The sequence below is a fragment of the Pristiophorus japonicus genome, chromosome 13 (genome assembly GCF_044704955.1).
Source record: "Pristiophorus japonicus isolate sPriJap1 chromosome 13, sPriJap1.hap1, whole genome shotgun sequence".
NCBI classification, from domain to species: Eukaryota; Metazoa; Chordata; class Chondrichthyes; family Pristiophoridae; genus Pristiophorus; species Pristiophorus japonicus.
The window spans coordinates 9,695,961-9,717,033 of NC_091989.1; the positions used below are offsets into that span (position 1 = coordinate 9,695,961).

The 21,073-nt window shown below is 46.8% G+C and overlaps 1 protein-coding gene across 2 annotated transcripts in view; it reads right to left on the minus strand.

Annotated features, from left to right (window-relative positions):
• Positions 1-21,073, minus strand: part of itih5 (inter-alpha-trypsin inhibitor heavy chain 5) — a 79,362-nt gene that overhangs the window by 42,216 nt on the left and 16,073 nt on the right. For both annotated transcript variants that reach the window (XM_070896565.1, XM_070896564.1), the window contains exons 5-7: positions 19,491-19,732; positions 11,848-12,011; positions 6,479-6,595 (exon numbers count right to left, since the gene is read on the minus strand). In XM_070896565.1, the coding sequence (XP_070752666.1) occupies positions 6,479-6,595; positions 11,848-12,011; positions 19,491-19,732 (523 nt within the window). The remainder of the gene's footprint in view (positions 1-6,478; positions 6,596-11,847; positions 12,012-19,490; positions 19,733-21,073) is intronic.

The window sequence follows — 21,073 nt, forward strand, 5'->3', positions numbered from 1 at the left end:
ACCTGCAAACTCTGACAGCTTTGTTCCTGTCCCCAGCTCAAAATCATTTATATATACAACAACTTGCCTTTATATAGCACTGTAATGTATTAGCTTCATGGGTTCTTTGCTTAAGAATTCATAGCAACACATGGCTATTAAGAACTAGTTGGTTTATTAGCAAAAGGTTTAACAATCACACTACACATTACCAGCTCATCCATCAGGCTCACAACCACCTGCCTCATCGTGGATCACCGTTTTGTGTACATAAATAAACTGACTAACTGAAACAGGAGTGAGGTACTTAACTGTGTCCTTTGTAGCAACTCCCAAAATGGTGTCCCACAACCAACATGATTCCCGGGATGGCAGGACTGACATATGAAGAAAGACTGGATCGACTAGGCTTATATTCACTGGAATTTAGAAGAATGAGAGGGGATCTCATAGAAACATATAAAATTCTGACAGGATTGGACAGGTTAGATGCAGGAAGAATCTTCCCGTTGTTGGGGAAGTCCAGAACCAGGGGTCACAGGATAAGGGGTAAACCATTTAGGACTAAGATGAGGAGAAACTTCTTCACTCAGAGAATTGTGAACCTGTGGAATTCTCTACCACAGAAAGTTGTTGAGGCCAGTTCGTTAGATATATTCAAAAGGGAGTTAGATGTGGCCCTTACAGCTAAAGGGATCAAGGGGTATGGAGAGAAAGCAGGAATGGGGTACTGAAGTTGCATGATCAGCCATGATCATATTGAATGGTGATGCAGGCTCGAAAGGCCGAATGGCCTACTCCTGCACCTATTTTCTATGTTTTCTATGAACCTGAATGTTTACAGCAACTGTGAATAGCTCCCGTAGGGCCCTAATGCCCGTCCAGTGAGAGTTTGTGCAACCAACAGAGTATGAACACAACACCCCTGAACCCAACTGGCTGGGGTTTTATTGAGTCTTGTGAACATCATGTGACTGGCCACTTCCAACTCGACAGCTCTAGCAACCTGTGAGCCTACTCACATTACAAGCACCTTTAACGTAGTAAAACGTCCCAAGGTGCTGCACAGGAGCATGATCAAACAAAATTTGACACCAAGCCACATAAGGAGATATTGGGACAGGTGAGAGCTAGGTTTTAAGAAGCATCTTAAGGGAGGGGCGGGAGGTGGAGAGGTTTAGGGAGGGAATTCCAGCATCCAGAGCCTAGACAGCCGAAGGCAAAGCTGCCAATGGTGGGGCAAATGAAATCGGGTCTGCACAAGTGGCCAGAATTTACACTTTGAACAGCAGTGGCCCCAGCACTAATCCCTGTGAATGGTGACCACTTGCCAAGTTAACACAGGTCCATTCACAGTCACACTTTGCTTTCTCTAGTTTACCTCATTTTCAATCTACCACTGAAGCTTGCTTCCTGTCCCATTCCTTCCGACCTGTGGACTATTTTCTATGTGGCACAATATCAAAAGCCGAACTGAGATCTAAATATATCACACAATTTGGTGACCTCTCAGGTGAATGCACTTACAAAGAAAGTGCGTTGCACAGTGCAAATGCAGTCACCTCTGCAATCCAATTTTTGTACATGTTTAGCCAGTAACGGTTTCCTGGTAGTTGAGCAGAATATAATAAACAAAACAATTACAATTCAATGGCACCATTACTTGGCTCATTTTGACTGGTATTAATTCCCAAGCAGAAGCTTGCCAAATGGAGCAGAACGTTGACAGTTTATTTGGCTCAAAAGAGAGACAAAGACAAACGGCAAGTATTTGGCTGTTATAAGCCGAAGACAGCAGCATCAAAACTCAGTACTGGAAGCCATAGAACATGTTTTCACCTTAAGTACGTGTGCCAAAATTAGCTGCAAGGGCACAAGAAAGATGTCAAGAAGATGTGGCATTTAACAACTATGGGGAAGTGATATATATTTTCACATTTAATGGCGAGTTATGGCACTAAAGATTAGGTATTGTTACCTGCCAACTGCCTAATGAGGACTTAACTTACACTTGTTGCGAACCATATAAACTTACAGCACAGAGGGAGGCCATTCAGCCCATTGTGTCCGCGCTGGCCGACAAAGAGCTATCCAGCCTAATCCCACTTTCCAGCTCTTGGTCCGTTGCCCTGTAGGTTACGGCACTTCAAGTGCACATCCAAGTATTGTTAAAATGTGGTGAGGCTTTTTGCCTCTACCACCCTTTCAGGCAGTGAGTTCCAGACCCCCACCACCCTCTGGGTGGAAACATATCTCCTCAACTATCCTCTAAACCTTGACCGATTAATTTAAAGCTATGGCCCCCGGTTATTGACCTCTCTGCTAAGGGAAATAGGTCCTTCCTATCCACTCAATCCAGGCCCCTCATAATTTTATACACCTCAATAAGGTCTCCCCTCAGCCTCCTCAGTTCCAAAGAAAACAAACCCAGCCTATCCAATCTTTTCTCATAGCTAAAGAAAGACCAGTTGGTAACTAGAAAGAAAGACTTGCACCAACTGAGCGATAGCTGACACCTCAATCTTCAGGATAATGGCCCTGAATTCGCTCCCCACAGGTGTGTACGCGGTACGCATGCGCTTGTAGGGGTCCCGCAAGTTCCGGGTTTAGGTATGCAAAGCGCGTGCGCCATAACCCGGCACTTGCGATCTGTAACGAATCCTCTTGATGCATGCAAAAGTAAAGTGCCTCCGCGGGCAGAGAGTTGGGCTATTTGCCCAGCGAATGCCCGTGAAATTCTTATGACTGATAAAAGCAGGCGTAAGGCTTGCTTTTATTAGTGTAAGACTTTTAAAGCACAGAATAATAAATTTTTTCAATAATTTAAACAGTTAAAGTCCTATTAATTAAGGTAAGCTTCTTTTTAGACCCTTTAAAATATGTAAATTAATTTCCAAAAATTCAATTTTTGTTGAAATAAGAAATTCAATCCCATTTTGAGTAATTTTAACTGGGTGATATGTATGAATGGAAATACCTCTATTCTGATAGGTTGGGCTGGCCCACATGATCCCAGTGATGCGTACGAAGTGCATATGCTGCTGGGATACGTGGGGCCCTATGCAGGCCTTAGAGGCCCAGGACCTGAAGTCTCCGAAACTCCAGGAGAAAACGGTCCTTTCGTAGAAATTTTTGTGGTCGGAGGCATTCACCCGCGGGAAGCCTCCGACCACAAATTCTGGGCCAATAAGTCACACCACCATTCATATTGATGCATCGGGTACAGCAAACAATTAGGAAGGCAAATGGCATGTTGGTCTTTATTGCAAGGGGGCTGCAGTACAAGTTTCACTCGTACAGAGCTTTGCTAAGACCACACCTTTTGGTCTCCTTGTCTGAGAAAGTGTTCTGGTGTTTTCTTTTTGTAATGATTTTTATTTTCAGGTTTTTCTGCCGTCCCTGAGCTCAACCCCATCCTCGATGGCACTTGGGCGGCAAGCTCCTTTGCCGCCAAGATTGAGAGCTCCCGCCCGCTGCTGTCCAGATAGACGGCGTAAGCCGTTATTTTGCCGCCGGGTGGTACTGCCATCTTTTTTAGAGGAATCTTCCTGGCAAGGTATCACCCAGTGTCCCAGCGACTATCGGCGGTACTTTGGACGGCAAATGGGAATTCTCTACCACAGAAAGTTGTTGAGGCCAATTCACTAAATATGTTCAAAAAGGAGTTAGATGAAGTCCTTACTACTAGGGGGATCAAGGGGTATGGCGAGAAAGCAGGAATGGGGTACTGAAGTTGCATGTTCAGCCATAAACTCATTGAATGGCAGTGCAGGCTAGAAGGGCCGAATGGCCTACTCCTGCACCTATTTTCTATGTTTCTAGGTGCAGGCTAGAAGGGCCGAATGGCCTACTCCTGCACCTATTTTCTATGTTTCTATGTTTCTATGAGAAAGGACATACATGTCTTAGAGGCGGTGCAACGAGGGTTCACTAGATTGCTCCTTGGAATAAGAGGGCTGTCCTATGAGGAGAAATGTTGTAGATTGGGCCTTAACTCTCTGATGTTTCGAAGAATGAGAGGTGATCTTATTGAAACATAAACGATTCTGAGGGGGATTGATAAGGTAGATGCTGAGCGGTTGTTTCCCTGGCTGGGGAGTCTAGAATTAGGGGGCTCTGGGCTCGAACTCGGTCGAAGCCAAGGCCCACCCATTTGCCGCCCAAAGTACCGCCGATAGTCGCTGGGACACTGGGTGATACCTTGCCAGGAAGATTCCTCTAAAAAAGATGGCAGTACCACCCGGCGGCAAAATAACGGCTTACGCCGTCTATCTGGACAGCAGCGGGCGGGAGCTCTCAATCTCGGCGGCAAAGGAGCTTGCCGCCCAAGTGCCGTCGAGGATGGGGTTGAGCTCAGGGACGGCAGAAAAACCTGAAAATAAAAATCATTACAAAAAGAAAACACCAGAACACTTTCAATGGACCCCATCCAGGTACGTCACTGTTTAAAGAATGTATTTAAATATGTTCACTAACCTTTTTTCCCGTTCTTCGTACTTCCCGTCGGGGTTAGGCCAGCCTTCGCGCGGCGGTCCTTCCCCCTGGTGGCGCCGACTCCCGCCCGCACCAATCTGGCAGCTCGGCGGGCGGGAGGCCGCTTGGCCGCCGGCAGCCGTCAGCGGGCGGTTCCCGGCGTTACTCCCCTCCCGCCCGCTCCAGCCCAAGTGGAAACTGGCACAGAGGGGAGACTGGCAGCAAAACTCGGCGGCAGTCGGCGGCAGCCGGCGGTAAAAGCCACCAATATCAGGGGGGGTCGCAGTCTCAGGATAAAGGGCCGGCCATTTAAGACAGAGTTGAGGAGTAATTTCTTCACTCAGAGGGTTGTGAATCTTTCCGAGAGGGCTGTGGATGCTGATTCGTTGAGTATATTCAAGGCTGAGACCGATAGATTTTTGGACTCGAGAGGAATCAAGGGATATGGGGATTGGGCAGGAAAGTGGAGTTGAGGTCGAAGAGGCCATGATCTTAATGAATAGTGGAGCAGGCTCGAGGGGCCGAATGGCTTACTCCTGGTCCTATTTCTTATGTTCTTATCGAAGTAGAACTGACTGGTTTGAATACCACTAGGAAATGGTGATAGTCAAAATCTATGGTGTGGCGGGGGTGGGGTGCATTTTAGCACACAAGTACAGCTGGGTTGGGAGTGGGTGTTAAAAATTCTGAACCCTGACCCCAACCCGCCCACTTCCGGGTTTTCCGGAGGGGGAGCAAGTGACGGGCAGCCAGCTCACTCCCAGGAGGCGGGTTAGCAATTTAATTATGTCACTGAGTCTGGCAGCTTCTGATTTGACCTGCTTTTCAAGTTTTATAGTGGGCGACCGAGTTTCCCAGGCCTCGGGAAACCCGGCAACTGAAACGAGGCGAGGACAGTTTCAGAGAGAAGGTAAGTACCCTCACAGCACTGCTTGTGGGTCAGGAGGAGCAGGAATACTTACCCCTGTGCCCCCCCTCCCCAAGCTACCTTCTCCCCCCCCCCATTAGTCCTCCCATACAAAGACCCCCAGGATCGGGGATCAGACCCCCCCCCCCCACTTCCCCGGGATCAGACCCCCTCTCCCCTGCACTCGAAGCCAAGCCTGACAAACAGGCTGGCTTCCGAGCGGGGAACCTGTCAGGATCAAAAGACACCCAGACATACTGTCCAAAACTCCCCCCCCCCCTCCACTCCAGCACACCTACGTAACCCGCCCATGAAACTATCCAGGGGAATGGCTCAGGTGTTGGCCCATGGCTGACAGATGGAAGTTATGTACTAATTCCTGTGTAGCCCACGAATTGACGGGGACAAAAAGACTTAAAATATCTGTCTGAGCAATGATTGTGTTATGGTGTGTGGCTTGAGCGCATTAGCCTACTGATAAGAACACAAGAACATAAAAATTAGGAGCTGGAGTAGGCCATACGGCCCCTCGAGCCTGCTCTGCCATTCAAAAAGATCATGGCTGATCTTCTACCTCAACTCCACTTTACTGCACTGTCCCCATATCTCTTGATTCCTTTAATATTCCAAAATCTATCGATCTCTGTCTTGAATAGAGCCTCCACAGCCCTCTGAGGTAGAGAATCCCAAAGATTCACCACCCTCTGAGTGAAGAAATGTCTCCTAATCTCAGTCCTAACTGGCTGACCCCTTATTCTGAGACTGTGACCCCTGGTTGTAGACTCCCCAGCCCAGGGGAAACATCCTCCCTGCATCTACCCTGTCAAGCCCTGTAAGAATTTAGCATTTTCAATTACATCACCTCTCATTTTTCTAAACTCTAGAGAATATAGGCCTAGTCTACTCAATGTCTCCTCATAGGACAATCCCCCCATCTCAGGAATCAGTCTGGTGTACCTTTGTTGCACTCCCTCTCTGGCAAGTATATCCAGTGCCCTATATAATTGCAGTAGGACATCTTTACTATAACAATGAATGACTCTCATTGTCGTACATCTGCGAACAGTTATTATTGGAGTACAATAAAATTGGGTATTTTATCAAAGTAAAGAAGTGTACCTGCTTTATTTTTTTTCCAACCATTGATCCACTTGTGTCTATTACAAAAACCACATTCTTTGACACAGGTGGAAGATCCTTGGGTGCAAAGTAATGAACAAAATATCCATTTTGAACCTGTAAAGGAAGAATAACAATCTTAATAAAACTCATTTGTCCTTATGTTTAAAGTCAACAAAATATAATTGTATGATTCATCAGTGTTTGCAGAACAAGTAACCCCGAGATGGTGCCTGGGTGTCAGTGGGTTACATAATGGACGTAAACCTGTCAGACTAGGGTTCAAATGCATCTCTCTGCTGGCTAAAGCTTTCCTATATTTGGGCAGGTGGCTCCATAGCTCAGGGGTTAGAGCTTTGGTCTTGTAAGCCAAGGGTTATGAGTTCACATCTCACTAAGACCTGCTCAAAATTAACCCAGTGTTTGCATTCACTGTCAATTAACAACAGGATAATTATAAATATTTAATCGCCCAGGAACAACAGGCTTTCTTTTGGGGAGCGGGCAGGGAAGTGGACCTGAGTCCATGATTGGATCAGCCATGATCGTATTAAATGGTGGAGCAAGCTTGAGGGGCCGTATGGCCGACTCCTGCTCCTATTTCTTATGTTCTTAACTGGTCTACAATTGGCAACCACATTCACATGAGCCATATTAGTGTGAAACAGAAGAATTAGGAGCAGGAGTAGACCATACGACCCCTCGAGCCTGCTCCACCATTCAATAAGATCATGGCTGATCTTCAACCTCAACTCCAATGCGTGAGTAATGGAAAATATCATAATTGTAGAGTAGACTAGGGAATTAAGGTATACGGTGGTGTTCCCCAGGGGTCAGTACGAGGACCACTGCTTTTCTTGAAATATATATTCATGACATAGAGTTGAGCGTACAGGGCATAATTTCAAATTTTGCAAATGACACAAAAGTTAGAAAACAGCAAACAGTGAGGAGGATAGGGATAGTTTTCAAGAGGATATAGAGAGGCTGGTGGAATGGGCGGACATGTGGCAGATTACATTTAACGCAGAAAAGTACGAAGTAATACATTTTGGTAGGAAGCACGAGGAGAGGCAATATAAACGAAAGGGTACTGGAACAGAGAATCATAGAAATTTTACAGCACGGAAGGAGGCCATTTCGGCCCATCGTGTCCGTGCCTGCCAAGATTGGTCCTTTTCCAGGAGTTGGCCCTGCTGCTGTCAGTTTCCAACAGCTTCTGTTTTTATTTCCAGCAGTTACAATCATCATAGGCAGTCCCTCGGAATCGAGGAAGACTTGCTTCCACTCTTAAAATGAGTCCTTAGGTGGCTGAACAGTCCAATACGAGAGCCACAGTCCCTGTCACAGGTGGGACAGATAGTCATTGAGGGAAAGGGTGGGTGGGGAGTCTGGTTTGCCGCAAGCTCCTTCTGCTGCCTGCGCTTGTTTTCTGCATGCTCTCGGCGACAATACTCGAGGTGCTCAGCGTCCTCCCAGATGCACTTTCTCCACTTAGGGCGGTCTTTGGCCAGGGACTCCCAGGTGTCGGTGGGGATGTTGCACTTTATCAGGGAGGCTTTGAGGGTGTCCTTGAAACCTTTCCTCTGCCCACCTGGGGCTCATTTGCCATATAGGAGTTCCGAGTAGAGCGCTTGCTTTGGGAGTCTCGTGTCTGGCATGCGAACAATGTGGCCTGCTCAGCGGAGCTCATCAAGTGTGGTCAGTGCTTCAATGCTGGGGATATTGGCCTGGTCGAGGACGCTAATGTTGGTGCGTCTGTCCTCCCAGGGGATTTGTAGGACCTTGCTTCGTTGGTGGTATTTCTCCAGCGACTTGAGGTGTCTACTGTACATGGTCCATGTCTCTGAGCCATACAGGAGAGTGGGTATTACTACGGCCCTGTAGACCATGAGCTTGGTGGCAGATTTGAGGGCCTGGTCTTCAAACACTCTTTTCTTCATCTTTACAATATGAATATGATGAAAGGTGCACTAGTGCTGAACAAGTTGCACTGCTTGATCCTCAGTGGCTGGATCAGATCAGCCCCGAACCCTCCACAAACTAGGCGAAGGCCAGTCAGTGTACCTGGTGCACTGTGCCTGGTGGCACCCCTCTGTCCGTCCGTCCCTCACACGGTCCCTGCTGTCCCAGACACCCCTTCCTCCGCCCCTCAGCCCCACACCCGCTCCCCAATGCCGGGCACAGCTCCTCCCCCGGCAGCTGTCAGTCCCACCTCGGGAGTTCGGGGCAGGCGGGCTGTGGGGTGCCGGGGCTGAGCCCGGCCTGAACTCGGTTCCCGCTCCCCAGTGACATCCGCGGCTTCAAACAGCGCCTCTTGCTTGAACTTACCTGGGAGACCTGGGGGTGTCTGTACACAAATCGTTGAAGGTGGCGGGGCAGGTCGAGAAAGCCTTTAAAAAAGCTTACGGGATCCTGGACTTCATAAATAGAGGCATATTTTTCTAGACAGAGTAGATAGAGAGAAACTGCTCCCATTGGCGGAAGGGTCGAGATTTAAGGTGATTGGCAAAACAACCAAAGGCGACACGCGGGAAAACTTCTTTATGCAGCGAGCGGTTAGGATCTGGAATTCACTGCCTGAGAGGGTGGTGGAGGCAGACTCAATTGTGGCTTGGATAAGTACCTAAAAGAAAAAAAATTTGCAGGTCTACAGGGAAAGGGCGAGAGAGTGGGACTAGCTGAGGTGCTCTCGCAGAGAGCCGGCATGGGCTCGACAGGCCGAAGGGCCTCCTTCTGTGCTGTAACCGTTCTATGATTCTAGTCGTTCAGTTCTGAGGTTTGAGCTGAGGCATATTGTTGGGGTACATTAGACAGAACCTTTCATTGCTGTATCGAATTGTAAAGTACATGATGCTGACAGCTCTACTGCAGAAATGAAGCACGTAAATAATAACATTAGCATATGACTTCTGAATATTTCTTTTTCAGCCAAAGATAGTGAGCAGAGTGTTACAGTTGGCTCACACTTTGAACCTCCCAAACCCGCGACCTCTACCACCTAGAGCAGCAGGTCCCGGCAATTCCCCTCCAAGTCACACACCATCCCGACTTGGAAATATATCGGCCGTTCCTTCATCGTCGCTGGGTCAAGATCCTGGAACTTCCTCCCTAACAGCACTGTGGGAGCACCTTCACCACACGGACTGCAGCGGTTCAAGAAGCAGGAGCAGGCTCGAGGGGCTGGATGACCTACTCCTGCTCCTATTTCTTATGTTCTTGTGTTCTAGAACTGCTGCAGTCCGGGAATGTTGGGGTAATTTGGGGTATACTAGATTATCACAACTTCTTTTTCTAATGAATTTGCTTTAAACTTGTCTTTTCATCTTGAATTATGTGATAACACCAGTCTGTCAAGACTAATGCCCCAGCAGAATCTGAGATGACAGATGCATTAAAAACATTGGTTTGTTATCAACTTGGTTTGTAACTCACTACCACCTTCTCCAGAGCAATTAGGGATGGGCAATAAATGCTGGCCTTGCTAACAATGTCCATGTTCTAAGAATGAATAAATAAAATGTTTTAAAGTTCTGGGGCACATTTGGAATTTGGAAATTTAGAATTGATGGGATGATGGGAATAACTCAGTTCTGAGTTACAAACCAAGTTGATAACAAACCAATGTTTTTAATGCATCTGTCATCTATACCCAAATCACTGTATTGTGAAGTGATCTTAGTCGGGGTGGGAGGTAAGCGAAGGGTATATCACAATTAGCCTGAATGACCTTGGGGTTAGGATGGGGAAGATAAGTTCTGTGGTCACCATCCAACAATCCCAGCTGGAAGTCAACTTGAAGTCATCAATGAGAACGTGACTGGTCTTGGTTGCAATGTTTCCTGTCGTTGAATAGGCCGTTTGCACTCAAGCATAGAATTTTCTGGAACTTTTCGGCGCAAGAGTGCCTTAACCCAGTTTTTGCAAGGAATTGCATGCGTGATTGTTCTAAAATGAAAAATCGGTACACGCGAATTTCCCTGATTGTTTGTACCGCTTAAGAGATGGTTGGATGGGCACTTAAAGTGCTGTAACCTGCAGGGTTACGGACCGAGAGCTGGTAATTGGAATTAGACTGGATAGACTTTTGTTGGCCGGTGAAGATATAATGGTAAGTACTGCAGGGCATCGAATACTGCCAGGGTGATCTCCTGGACTAGTTTCGATTGCCTGTGTGGGTCGGAGGGGAATTTTCCCAGATTTTTTTCTCCCTAAATTGGCCTGGGTTTTTATCTGTTTTTTGCCTCTCCCAGGAGATCATATGGCTCCGGTAGGGGTGGAGTGTAGAATGTTTCAGTATAAGGGGTGTCGCAGTTGTGTGGGGCGGACTGGTTGGACTGGGTGCTCTTTGCCTTTTCGTCATTGTTCATTGTTCATAGGCTTATGTGTAACCTTCAGGGCTGCTGACCGAGGGCCATGTGGCTCTTTGTCGGCCGGCGCGGACACGATGGGCCGAAATGGCCTCCTTCTGCGCTGTAAATTTCTATGTTTCCGAAATACATCCGACGAAACCCTCTGCCACTTTACATAACTCTGCCCCCCTCCCCCCACCCCCCTGCCCCCCCTCCCCCCCGAGTTTCCTGCTGTTATGCCAGTAATGCACTGACGTAGATTTACACCTAAAAACGTCGGCGCAGCACGGCCCAAAGTCACATGATATCGTCTCTGAGAGTGAGGTATCCCTGGAAAGAGTCAGCAGCCCACTCACTATTCCGCTATCGGCGGTATCGCATTTCCCCTTGTTTCACGGTGGTTTTCACGTTCCGGTATAGGCAAGTGAGCTTCGCAGGAAATTTCGGCATCAGTTCCCGCCGGCAGTATCGCCATAGAAACCGGCGTAGAGTTCAGCATGAGTCCTGAGGGAATGGGGATCCAGGAAATTCCGGGCCTCACTGTTACACATATGCAGCGTGTCCATTTGGATGAGGGAACAGAATGTGACTGGCAGCCTGGGCACCAAACCTCAACACGGAGGCAAAGCCCCCAGGAGAGGAGAGCAAGGGACAGAATGGGTGAGAAGAAGAGAAACAGGTGGCCAAGAAATTAAAAGTGAAGACAATTTGCTCTTACTGCGCTGGAGTTTCAGAATGAACCTGGGGGGAAAAGTTTAGGAAAATTATGCATGGAATGTGAATTTAAAAATACAAAGGCAAATTTCTATGGCAAGATGGAAAATACACAGGCACTTGTTTGAGAGCCACAAACATCAACTTAACCTGTGAACCAAGTTGAAATTAAGCTATCTGGTTTAAACTGTGGTCTTAATAACAACACTGCAATATGTCAAAAGCAAGCACTTCTATAAATAAGACGTACACCCTTGGGGAAAGCCTGGACACAGAATAGAAGGAAAATATTAAGAGTAATACCTGAATATCGCCAACTCCCAATTCTCTGTTAACATCATACTTCACAATGAAGTCACCCAGAATCCCAGTCTCGGCAATTCCAGCTTGCTGTCGAATAGTTGGAGTGAACCTAATGCGGGCTGTTGTTTTGGTTTGCTCGATATTAGTGGATGGTGGAGGTGAGGCTTTAACAGCACAGGAGGGAAACATTCAAGATTTAGCAATCACTTTGTAACCTGAAATGCATGTTTGTGGCACGACAGCACAGTAAGTACAAAAAACTGAAAAATATAATTTCTTGTTTACAGGAAGTTAATGCACTTGCAAGTAAAATCCAACCTTAAATATTCCATAATGCGACCTGGCGATATAGAATGCTTTTAAAATCTTCAACGACAGTGGATAGATACTTCATCCTTTAGTCACAAACCTTACGGGCAAATACCTCCCCCTCTTATCACAGGTCTTTTTAGAAGTTATTAAACCTAACGCATTCAAGGTCAAAATATTTGGCCCATATCAAATATATCATCATAGGCAGTCCCTCGAAATCGAGGAAGACTTGCTTCCACTCTAAAAGTGAGTTCTCAGGTGACTGTACAGTCCAATACGGGAATTACAGTCTCTGTCACAGGTGGGACAGACAGTTGTTGGAGGAAAGGGTGGGTGGAGAGTCTGGTTTGCCGCACGCTCCTTCCGCTGCCTGCGCTTGGTTTCTGCACGCTCTCGGCGACGAGACTCGAGGTGCTCAGCGCCTTCCCGGATGCTCTTCCTCCACTTAGGGCGGTCTTTGGCCAGGGACTCCCAGGTGTCGGTGGGGATGTTGCACTTTATCAAGGAGGCTCTGAGGGTGTCCTTGAAACGTTTCCTCTGCCCACCTGGGGCTCGTTTGCCGTGTAGGAGTTCCGAGTAGAGCGCTTGCTTTGGGAATCTTGTGTCGGGTATGCGGACAATGTGGCCCGCCCAACGGAGCTGGTCGAGTGTGGTCAGTGCTTCGATGCTGGGGATGTTGGCCTGATTGAGGACGCTGGTGTTGGTGCGTCTGTCCTCCCAAGGGATTTGCAGGATCTTGCGGAGACAGCGTTGGTGGTATTTCTCCAGCGATTTCTTGTTGGACTCATGAGGAGAATTTTTGAGCCAAGCATAAATGAAAATTTACCAGCTCCGCTTAAAACATAGCTTTTCTTTATTCTTTCACAGGATGTGGGTGTCACTGGCACAGCTGGCATTTATTGCCCATCCCTACTTGCTGGTGAGAAGCTGTTTAGAGTCTGTGGGTCTGGAGTCACTTACAGGCCAGACTGGGTAAGAGCAGCAGATTTCCTTCCCTAAAGGACATTAGTGAACCAGATGGGTTTTTAAACCACAATCAGGTAGTTTTGCAGTCACCATTGGCTTCTTTTTAAATTCCAGATTTATTAATTAACTGAATTTAAATTCCCCCAACCGCCATGGTGGGATTTGAACTCATGTCTCTGGATTATCAATCCAGGCCTCTGGTTTACTAGACCAGTAATGTAACCACTGTGCTACTGTACCCCATAGTGAAACACTTTCAATGATTAATTAAAGGTTATTTTTTTCAATAATAACCACGAGACTTCAACATTTTGAATGGAGGATTGCAATAGAGTAAATAAAGAGAAACTCTTTGCAATGGTTGAAGGGCCAATAACCAGAGAGCACAGAGTTAGGGTGATTGTCAAAAGAACCAGAGGCGACATGAGAAATTTTTTTTTAACGCAACGAGTGGTTAGGATTTGGAATGCACTGCCTGAGAGGGTGGTGGATACAGAATCAATAGTAGCCTTCAAAAAGTAATTTAATAAATACTTTGAAGGAGAAAAAATTGCAGGGATATGGGGAAAGAGCGGGGTCGTGCGAATAAGTGAATTGCTCTTCAGAAAGAGCCAGCGTGGATGCGATGGGCCGAATGGCCTCCTTCTGTGCTGTGCTGTTCTATGATTTTATGATTGTTTTCTCAATACTCGTCCTTTAATCTCCTGAAGATATTGGGGTTTAATTCTATGGTCGCTGCTTCCTCATCCACGTAATTATTCTTCACACTCAGTTTGGTTTCCCCAGTCAGTGGCTTCACGCCTCAAGGCTCAAGTTACAATGGTAACTGATGCCCAATGACATCAGCAGACCATGATCTGCATATTTAAGGAAGGCCCCCAATGGCTTCAGAGGGAATGCCTTTACCATCTGCACAGTGATTGGCATGACGCGGGCGGGTACGTCATAAGAACATAAGAACATAAGAACATAAGAAATAGGAGCAGGAGTAGGCCATACGGCCCCTTGAGCCTACTCCACCATTTAATATGATCATGGCTGATCCGATCATGGACTCAGGTCCACTTCCCTGCCCGCTCCCCATAACCCCTTATTCCCTTATCGGCTAAGAAACTGTCTGTCAGCAGTGGGATCTGAACTGATCAGCCGCCAGGTGAGTAGGGTTAAAACCAACCTCCTACACCGTTTAATGCAGTCAATAGGTTACTGAAAAAAGCTGATCCACAGGGTTTGCCCATATATTGAGGATAATTATTGGATTGCACCTGACTAGGTCTGTATACAGGTACCACAATCAAAGAGTGGAAATGCAAAATGGTTATATTAAAAGTTGAAATTCTAATAGACAAACCAAGTGCATTAGAAAAATGCAAGAACTTGCATTTATATAATGTCTCATATCTCGCAGTCTATCCGAAAGCACTTCAAATATAATGAATTACTTTGAAGTGCAGTTGCTGTTTTGGTGGTCGGTGAATTAGGAGCATGTATTTAACTGGTTTTGACTCAGCCATTCATGCATAGCCAAGCCTAACCCTAACCCCAACCCTAACCCAACAATAGACCTTCTGTTATTTTCTATAATGTAATAAAAGCCACTGTTTTCTTTTTTCTTGTCCATGAGAAAAAGTTGACATTGCAGTTAAACTTAAAACTAGTAGCACTAACGGATGTGGCTTTATTGTAGACAGTTAATGAAGAATAATGGGCATCTAACATTATGTGCAGAAATTATACTGCATTGATGCCAATTCATTTATGCCAAAGCCAGAGACCAGGATATGCTACAACCAATGCACCCGGCCTTTGCACTATTTTTTCCAGGGTACAATAACAGCTCTATGTGTAATCAGATCTTGTTTGTTTTCAATGGAAAAAGTAAAGAAAGACTTGCATTTCTATAGCGCCTTTCACGATCACCGGACGTCCCAAAGCGCTTTACAGCCAATGAAGTACGTTTTGAAGTGTAATCACTGTTGTAATGTAGGAAACGCGGCAGCCAATTTACGCACAGCAAGCTCCCACAAACAGCAATGTGATAATGATCGGATAATCTATTTTAGTGATGTTGATTGAGGGATAAATATTGGCCCCAGGACACTGGGGATAACTTCTTCTTCAAAATAGTGCTGTGGGATCCTTTACGTCCACCTGAGAGAGCAGACGGGACCTTGGTTTAACGCCTCATCCAAAAGATGGCACCTCTGACAGTGCAGCACTCCCCTGGGTGTGTCAGTCTACAATTTTGTGCTCGTGTCTCTGGAGTGGGATGTGAACTCACAACCTGCTGACTCCGAGGTGAGGGTGCTGCCCACTGAGCTACTGAGGAGAGGAAGCAACAACAATAAGGGGTATGGCGAGAAAGCAGGAATGGGGTACTGAAGTTACATGTTCAGCCATGAACTCATTGAATGGCGGTGCAGGCTCGAAGGGTCGAATGGCCTACTCCTGCACCTATTTTCTATGTTTCTATGTTTCTACAACTTGCATTTATATAGCATCTTCAATGTAGTAAAACATCCCAAGGCGCTTCACAGCAGTGTTATAAGACAAAACAAATAAATTTGACACCGAGCCACATAAGAAGATGAAAGGAAAGAGAGGTAGAGAGGCGGAGAGGTTTAGGGAGGGAGGTTCCAGAGTTTAGGGGAAATTGATGGGATTGAAGGCCGATAAATCCCCAGGGCCTGATGGCCTGCATCCTAGAGTACTTAAGGAGGTGGCCTTGGAAATAGCGGATGCATTGACAGTCATTTTCCAACATTCCATTGACTCTGGATCAGTTCCTATGGAGTGGAGGGTAGCCAATGTAACCCCACTTTTTAAAAAAGGAGGGAGAGAGAAAACAGGGAATTATAGACCGGTCAGCCTGACCTCAGTAGTGGGTAAAATGATGGAATCAATTATTAAGGATGTCATAGCAGTGCATCTGGAAAATGGTGACATGATAGGTCGAAGTCAGCATGGATTTGTGAAAGGGAAATCATGCTTGACAAATCTTCTGGAATTTTTTGAGGATGTTTCCAGTAAAGTGGACAAAGGAGAACCAGTTGATGTGGTATATTTGGACTTTCAGAAGGCTTTCGACAAGGTCCCACACAAGAGATTAATGTGCAAAGTTAAAGCACATGGGATTGGGGGTAGTGTGCTGACGTGGATTGAGAACTGGTTGTCAGACAGGAAGCAAAGAGTAGGAGTAAACGGGTACTTTTCAGAATGGCAGGCAGTGACTAGTGGAGTGCCGCAAGGTTCTGTGCTGGGGCCCCAGCTGTTTACATTGTACATTAATGATTTAGACGAGGGGATTAAATGCAGTATCTCCAAATTTGCGGATGATACTAAGTTGGGTGGCAGTGTGAGCTGCGAGGAGGATGCTATTAGGCTGCAGAGTGACTTGGATAGGTTAGGTGAGTGGGCAAATGCATGGCAGATGAAGTATAATGTGGATAAATGTGAGGTTATCCACTTTGGTGGTAAAAACAGAGAGACAGACTATTATCTGAATGGTGACAGATTAGGAAAAGGGAAGGTGCAACGAGACCTGGGTGTCATGGTACATCAGTCATTGAAGGTTGGCATGCAGGTACAGCAGGCGGTTAAGAAAGCAAATGGCATGTTGGCCTTCATAGCGAGGGGATTTGAATACAGGGGCAGGGAGGTGTTGCTACAGTTGTACAGGGCCTTGGTGAGGCCACACCTGGAGTATTGTGTACAGTTTTGGTCTCCTAACTTGAGGAAGGACATTCTTGCTATTGAGGGAGTGCAGCGAAGGTTCACCAGACTGATTCCCGGGATGGCGGGACTGACCTATCAAGAAAGATTGGATCAATTGGGCTTGTATTCACTGGAGTTCAGAAGAATGAGAGGGGACCTCATAGAAACGTTTAAAATTCTGACGGGTTTAGACAGGTTAGATGCAGAAAGAATGTTCCCAATGTTGGGGAGGTCCAGAACCAGGGGTCACAGTCTGAGGATAAGGGGTAAGCCATTTAGGACCGAGATGAGGAGAAACTTCTTCACCCAGAGAGTGGTGAACCTGTGGAATTCTCTACCACAGAAAGTAGTTGAGGCCAATTCACTAAATATATTCAAAAGGGAGTTAGATGAAGTCCTTACTACTCGGGGGATCAAGGGTTATGGCGAGAAAGCAGGAAGGGGGTACTGAAGTTTCATGTTCAGCCATGAACTCATTGAATGGCGGTGCAGGCTAGAAGGGCTGAATGGCCTGCTCCTGCACCTATTTTCTATGTTTCTATGTTTCTATGTTTAGGCAGCTGAAGGCACGGCCACCGATGGTTGAGCAATTATAATCAGGGATGCTCAAAAGGGCAGAATTAGAGGAGCGCAGACATCTCGGGGGGCTTGTGAGGCTGGAGGAGATTACAGAGATAGAGAGGGACGAGGGCATGGAGGGATTTGTAAACATGAATGAGAATTTTGAAATTGAGGCTTTGCTTAACCGGAAGCCAATGTAGGCCAGCGAGCACAGGGGTGATGGATGAGCGGGACTTGGTGCGAGTTAGGACACGGGGGCGGCTGAGTTTTGGCTGAGCTCAAGTTTACATAGGGTAGAATGTGGGAGGCCAGCCAGGGGTGCATTGGAATAGTCAAGTCTAGAGGTAACAAATTAATTAATCCCACACTCCTCCAAATGACTATCAATTTTGTCCCTGTTGACTGTTTCTAAAAGCTTCCCCACTACTGAGGGTACACTGACTGGTCTGTAGTTGCTGGGTTTATCTTTACACCCTTTCTTGAACAATGGTGTAACATTTGCAATTCTCCAGTCCTCTGGTACCACCCCTGTATCTATGGAGGATTGGAATATTATGGCCAGTATCTCCGCGAGTTCTGCCCTCACTTCCCTCAGCATCCTAGAATGCATCCCATCTGCTCCTGGTGATTTATCTACTTTAAGTACAGCCAGCCTTTCTAATACCTCTTCTTTATCAATTTCAAGTATTTCCACTATCTCCTCCTTCACTATGTCTATGGCAGCATCCTCTTCCTTGGTGAAGAGAGATGTAAAGTAATTGTTTCGTACCTCAACCATACTTCCGATTGGCTTTCCATTTTCTATGTGAGAAATGGATTTTAATATGAGTCCATTTACATATTTTCAATGTTTTTTGCTCATGGTGTGAAGAGAAGATACTCAGTACCTGATAATCTACAACAAAAAATGGCATTTAAATCAAATGAGTTATTAAGGGTTGGCTCACAAGGGGAAAAAAAGTGTGTATTCCATGGTTAACCGTCTAGAAAGTCTAGAAATTGGCCTCCTTAGCACCTCCCGTTATCACCTGTGGGGGGCGCTAACAGGGCGCTAACCACTTACCGACCGGACGTGGCGATAACATCGTCTTCCGCCACATTCTGCGGGAGGTTTGCAGCGGCGGTAGGCCCGGAGATCGTGATGTCATCGCCGTGCGCATCGCCCCAGTAGCACCCCGGACCCGGGCATGGGTTCCGCCCCCTGCAGCATCGCCGGGGGAAAACACCGACAGTTGGAGGGGGCGTGCATCGGGAGGCCGAGGGCTTGTGGGCGATGCTTAAAGGCGAGGTGGCCGAGGTTGGTGATTATTGATTTTTTTTTTTCAGCTTTCTCGCCCGCGATCGATCAGCCCGGCTCTATGCCGCAGTGCATCGGGCTGATCGGGCGGGAATCGCGGCTGCCGTCGGTGTCCAGGTAAGTTCCTCTTTTGCAGAGCCTGCAGCGATGGCCCTTCCCTTTAAGGGAGAGAAGGAGCCTTCCAAAGCGACAGTGGCATCGTGCAGCGCTGCACATCTACCGCCCCTCCTGCTGCCGCTTGCGTTCCAGGACGGAACTTGATCTCGCGCTCCGCTTCTTTCCTGGAGCACAAACGCCAAATTATTTGAAAGTTTGAAAACATTCGCGCCTGCCGTGCCTTCAGCTGCCTGGGCCCCAAGCTCTGGGACTCCCTCCCTGAACCTCTCTGCCTCTCCACCTCGCTCTCCTCCTTCAAGACGCTCCTTAAACCCTACGTCTTTGACCAAGCTTTTGGTCATCTGCCCTAGCATCTCCTTATGTAGCTCAGTGTCAAATTTTATTTGATAATCACTCCTGTAAAGCGCCACAGGACGTTTTACTACGTTAAAGGCGCTATATAAATATAAGTTGTTGTTGTTGTTGTGAGGTGTCATGGCAAGCAGATAAAGCAGAATAAAATTACCGACAACAAAACCCCATTAAATACACTTTTAGAAAGTAGGAAAGATATCATGGTAAATAGCAATACTAAAACAGAATTTGCATTTTAAATCTAACATGCTTTAGTACTTAACAAACTTATTCATCGCAAACTTATGTCAATATCGCTTTTCGAGTCTCCGCGCTGAGATACCTGCAGTGCTGCGACTTTTGCTGTTTCTTAGGGGTGCGACTTCCAGGAAGGTGATCCCAGAACGCTCGGTCAAATGGATCTCCACCACGAGTTTAGGAATGATCTGCTTGGGCCTGACGCTGACTGCGTGCGTGTACGCCCCCAGGCGCCTCTGCAGCAGCTCTTCGTAGGTCAGGAGGAATAATCCTTTGGTCCTCGCGGGCAAATTCACAGTGACAGTGAAAATTTCCACTTCGTTGTCTCTGTCAGGAAACAATAAGAAATAAAGACTTTCATTTATATCGCACCTTTCACGACAATCCAAAGGGCTCTACAGCCAATGACGTACTTTTTTCGAAGTGCAGTCACTGTTGCAATGTGGGAAACGCGGCAGCCAATTTGCGCACAGCAAGCTCCCGCAAACAGCAACGTGATAATGACCCAGATAATCTGTTTTTTTTAGTGATGTTGATTAAGGGATAAATATTGGCCGGGACACTGGGGATAACTCCCCTGCTCTTCTTCAAAATAAAGTCATGGGATCTTTTACGTCCACCTGAGAGAGAAGATGGTGCCTCGGTTCAACGTCTCATCCAAAAGACGGCACCTCCGACAGTGTAGCACTCCCTCGAGTGTCAGCCTAGATTTTTCTGCTTAAGTTTCTGGAGTGTGGCTTGAACCCACAACTTTCTGACGCAAAGGCGAGAGTGCTACCCACTGAGCCACAGCTGGTTAGACACCTGTTGATCATATGGTGATCTACAGCTCAGTCACAAGGGCCAATCTGCGCTAAATGTTACCTCAGGGAGTTGAGATTTTCATGAGTTTGAAACTTGAGTGAGTGTGGATTGTGTTGCAGCTGCTCAGTGCAGTGTTCGAGGTAATAAATACGTCCTTTCTTCAGCTGTACTATACAACTGTTGCAAATTGAGGAGAAAAAATTAAAAGTGGGTGGAATTATGGTGGGAATTAGGAACTTATAAGAAATGCAAGGAGTGGTGGGACATTCGTTAGGAATGTTGGCTGTACTGACCGTGAAATTCATCTTCACAAAGTCAAAACAAAATCACTTCCAGGATTATAAGCTGTTCGCTGCTGTTAAGAAACACAGACACTTTAACCTCAGCTCCTCCACCCTACCCCAACCCAATCGACCACTAGATAGATAATTCCACAATGCAATTACATACTTATCAGACCAGACAGGAGCATGGAGGCAAGCTCATATAGGCCACCCCACCAGCATTGCACTCGAATCAAATCTCCCTCTGAACTTTCGGCTCCTGTTCCTCTAAAGTTGCAACTATACCATCCCTCACTGTGCTGATGTACAGGGGGAGAAATTCGAGGTGTTTGCACCTCCCGATAGCGCCTCCCCTGGGCGCTAACATGGCGCAAATGACTTTTTGCCCGGGCTTGTCACCGCTACCGGTAACAACCTGCTCCGTTGCGCCGACGATGACAACATAATCACCGCGTGCCGCGACCCGTTTTCACTCCAGAGCGAGGCAAAAATCAAAGGGGAGGTGCATCAGGAAAAACAATGGCCAACTTACCGGTCGCGGCCTTCCTATTGGTCGATCGCGGGGTCCGTGTCGCCATCT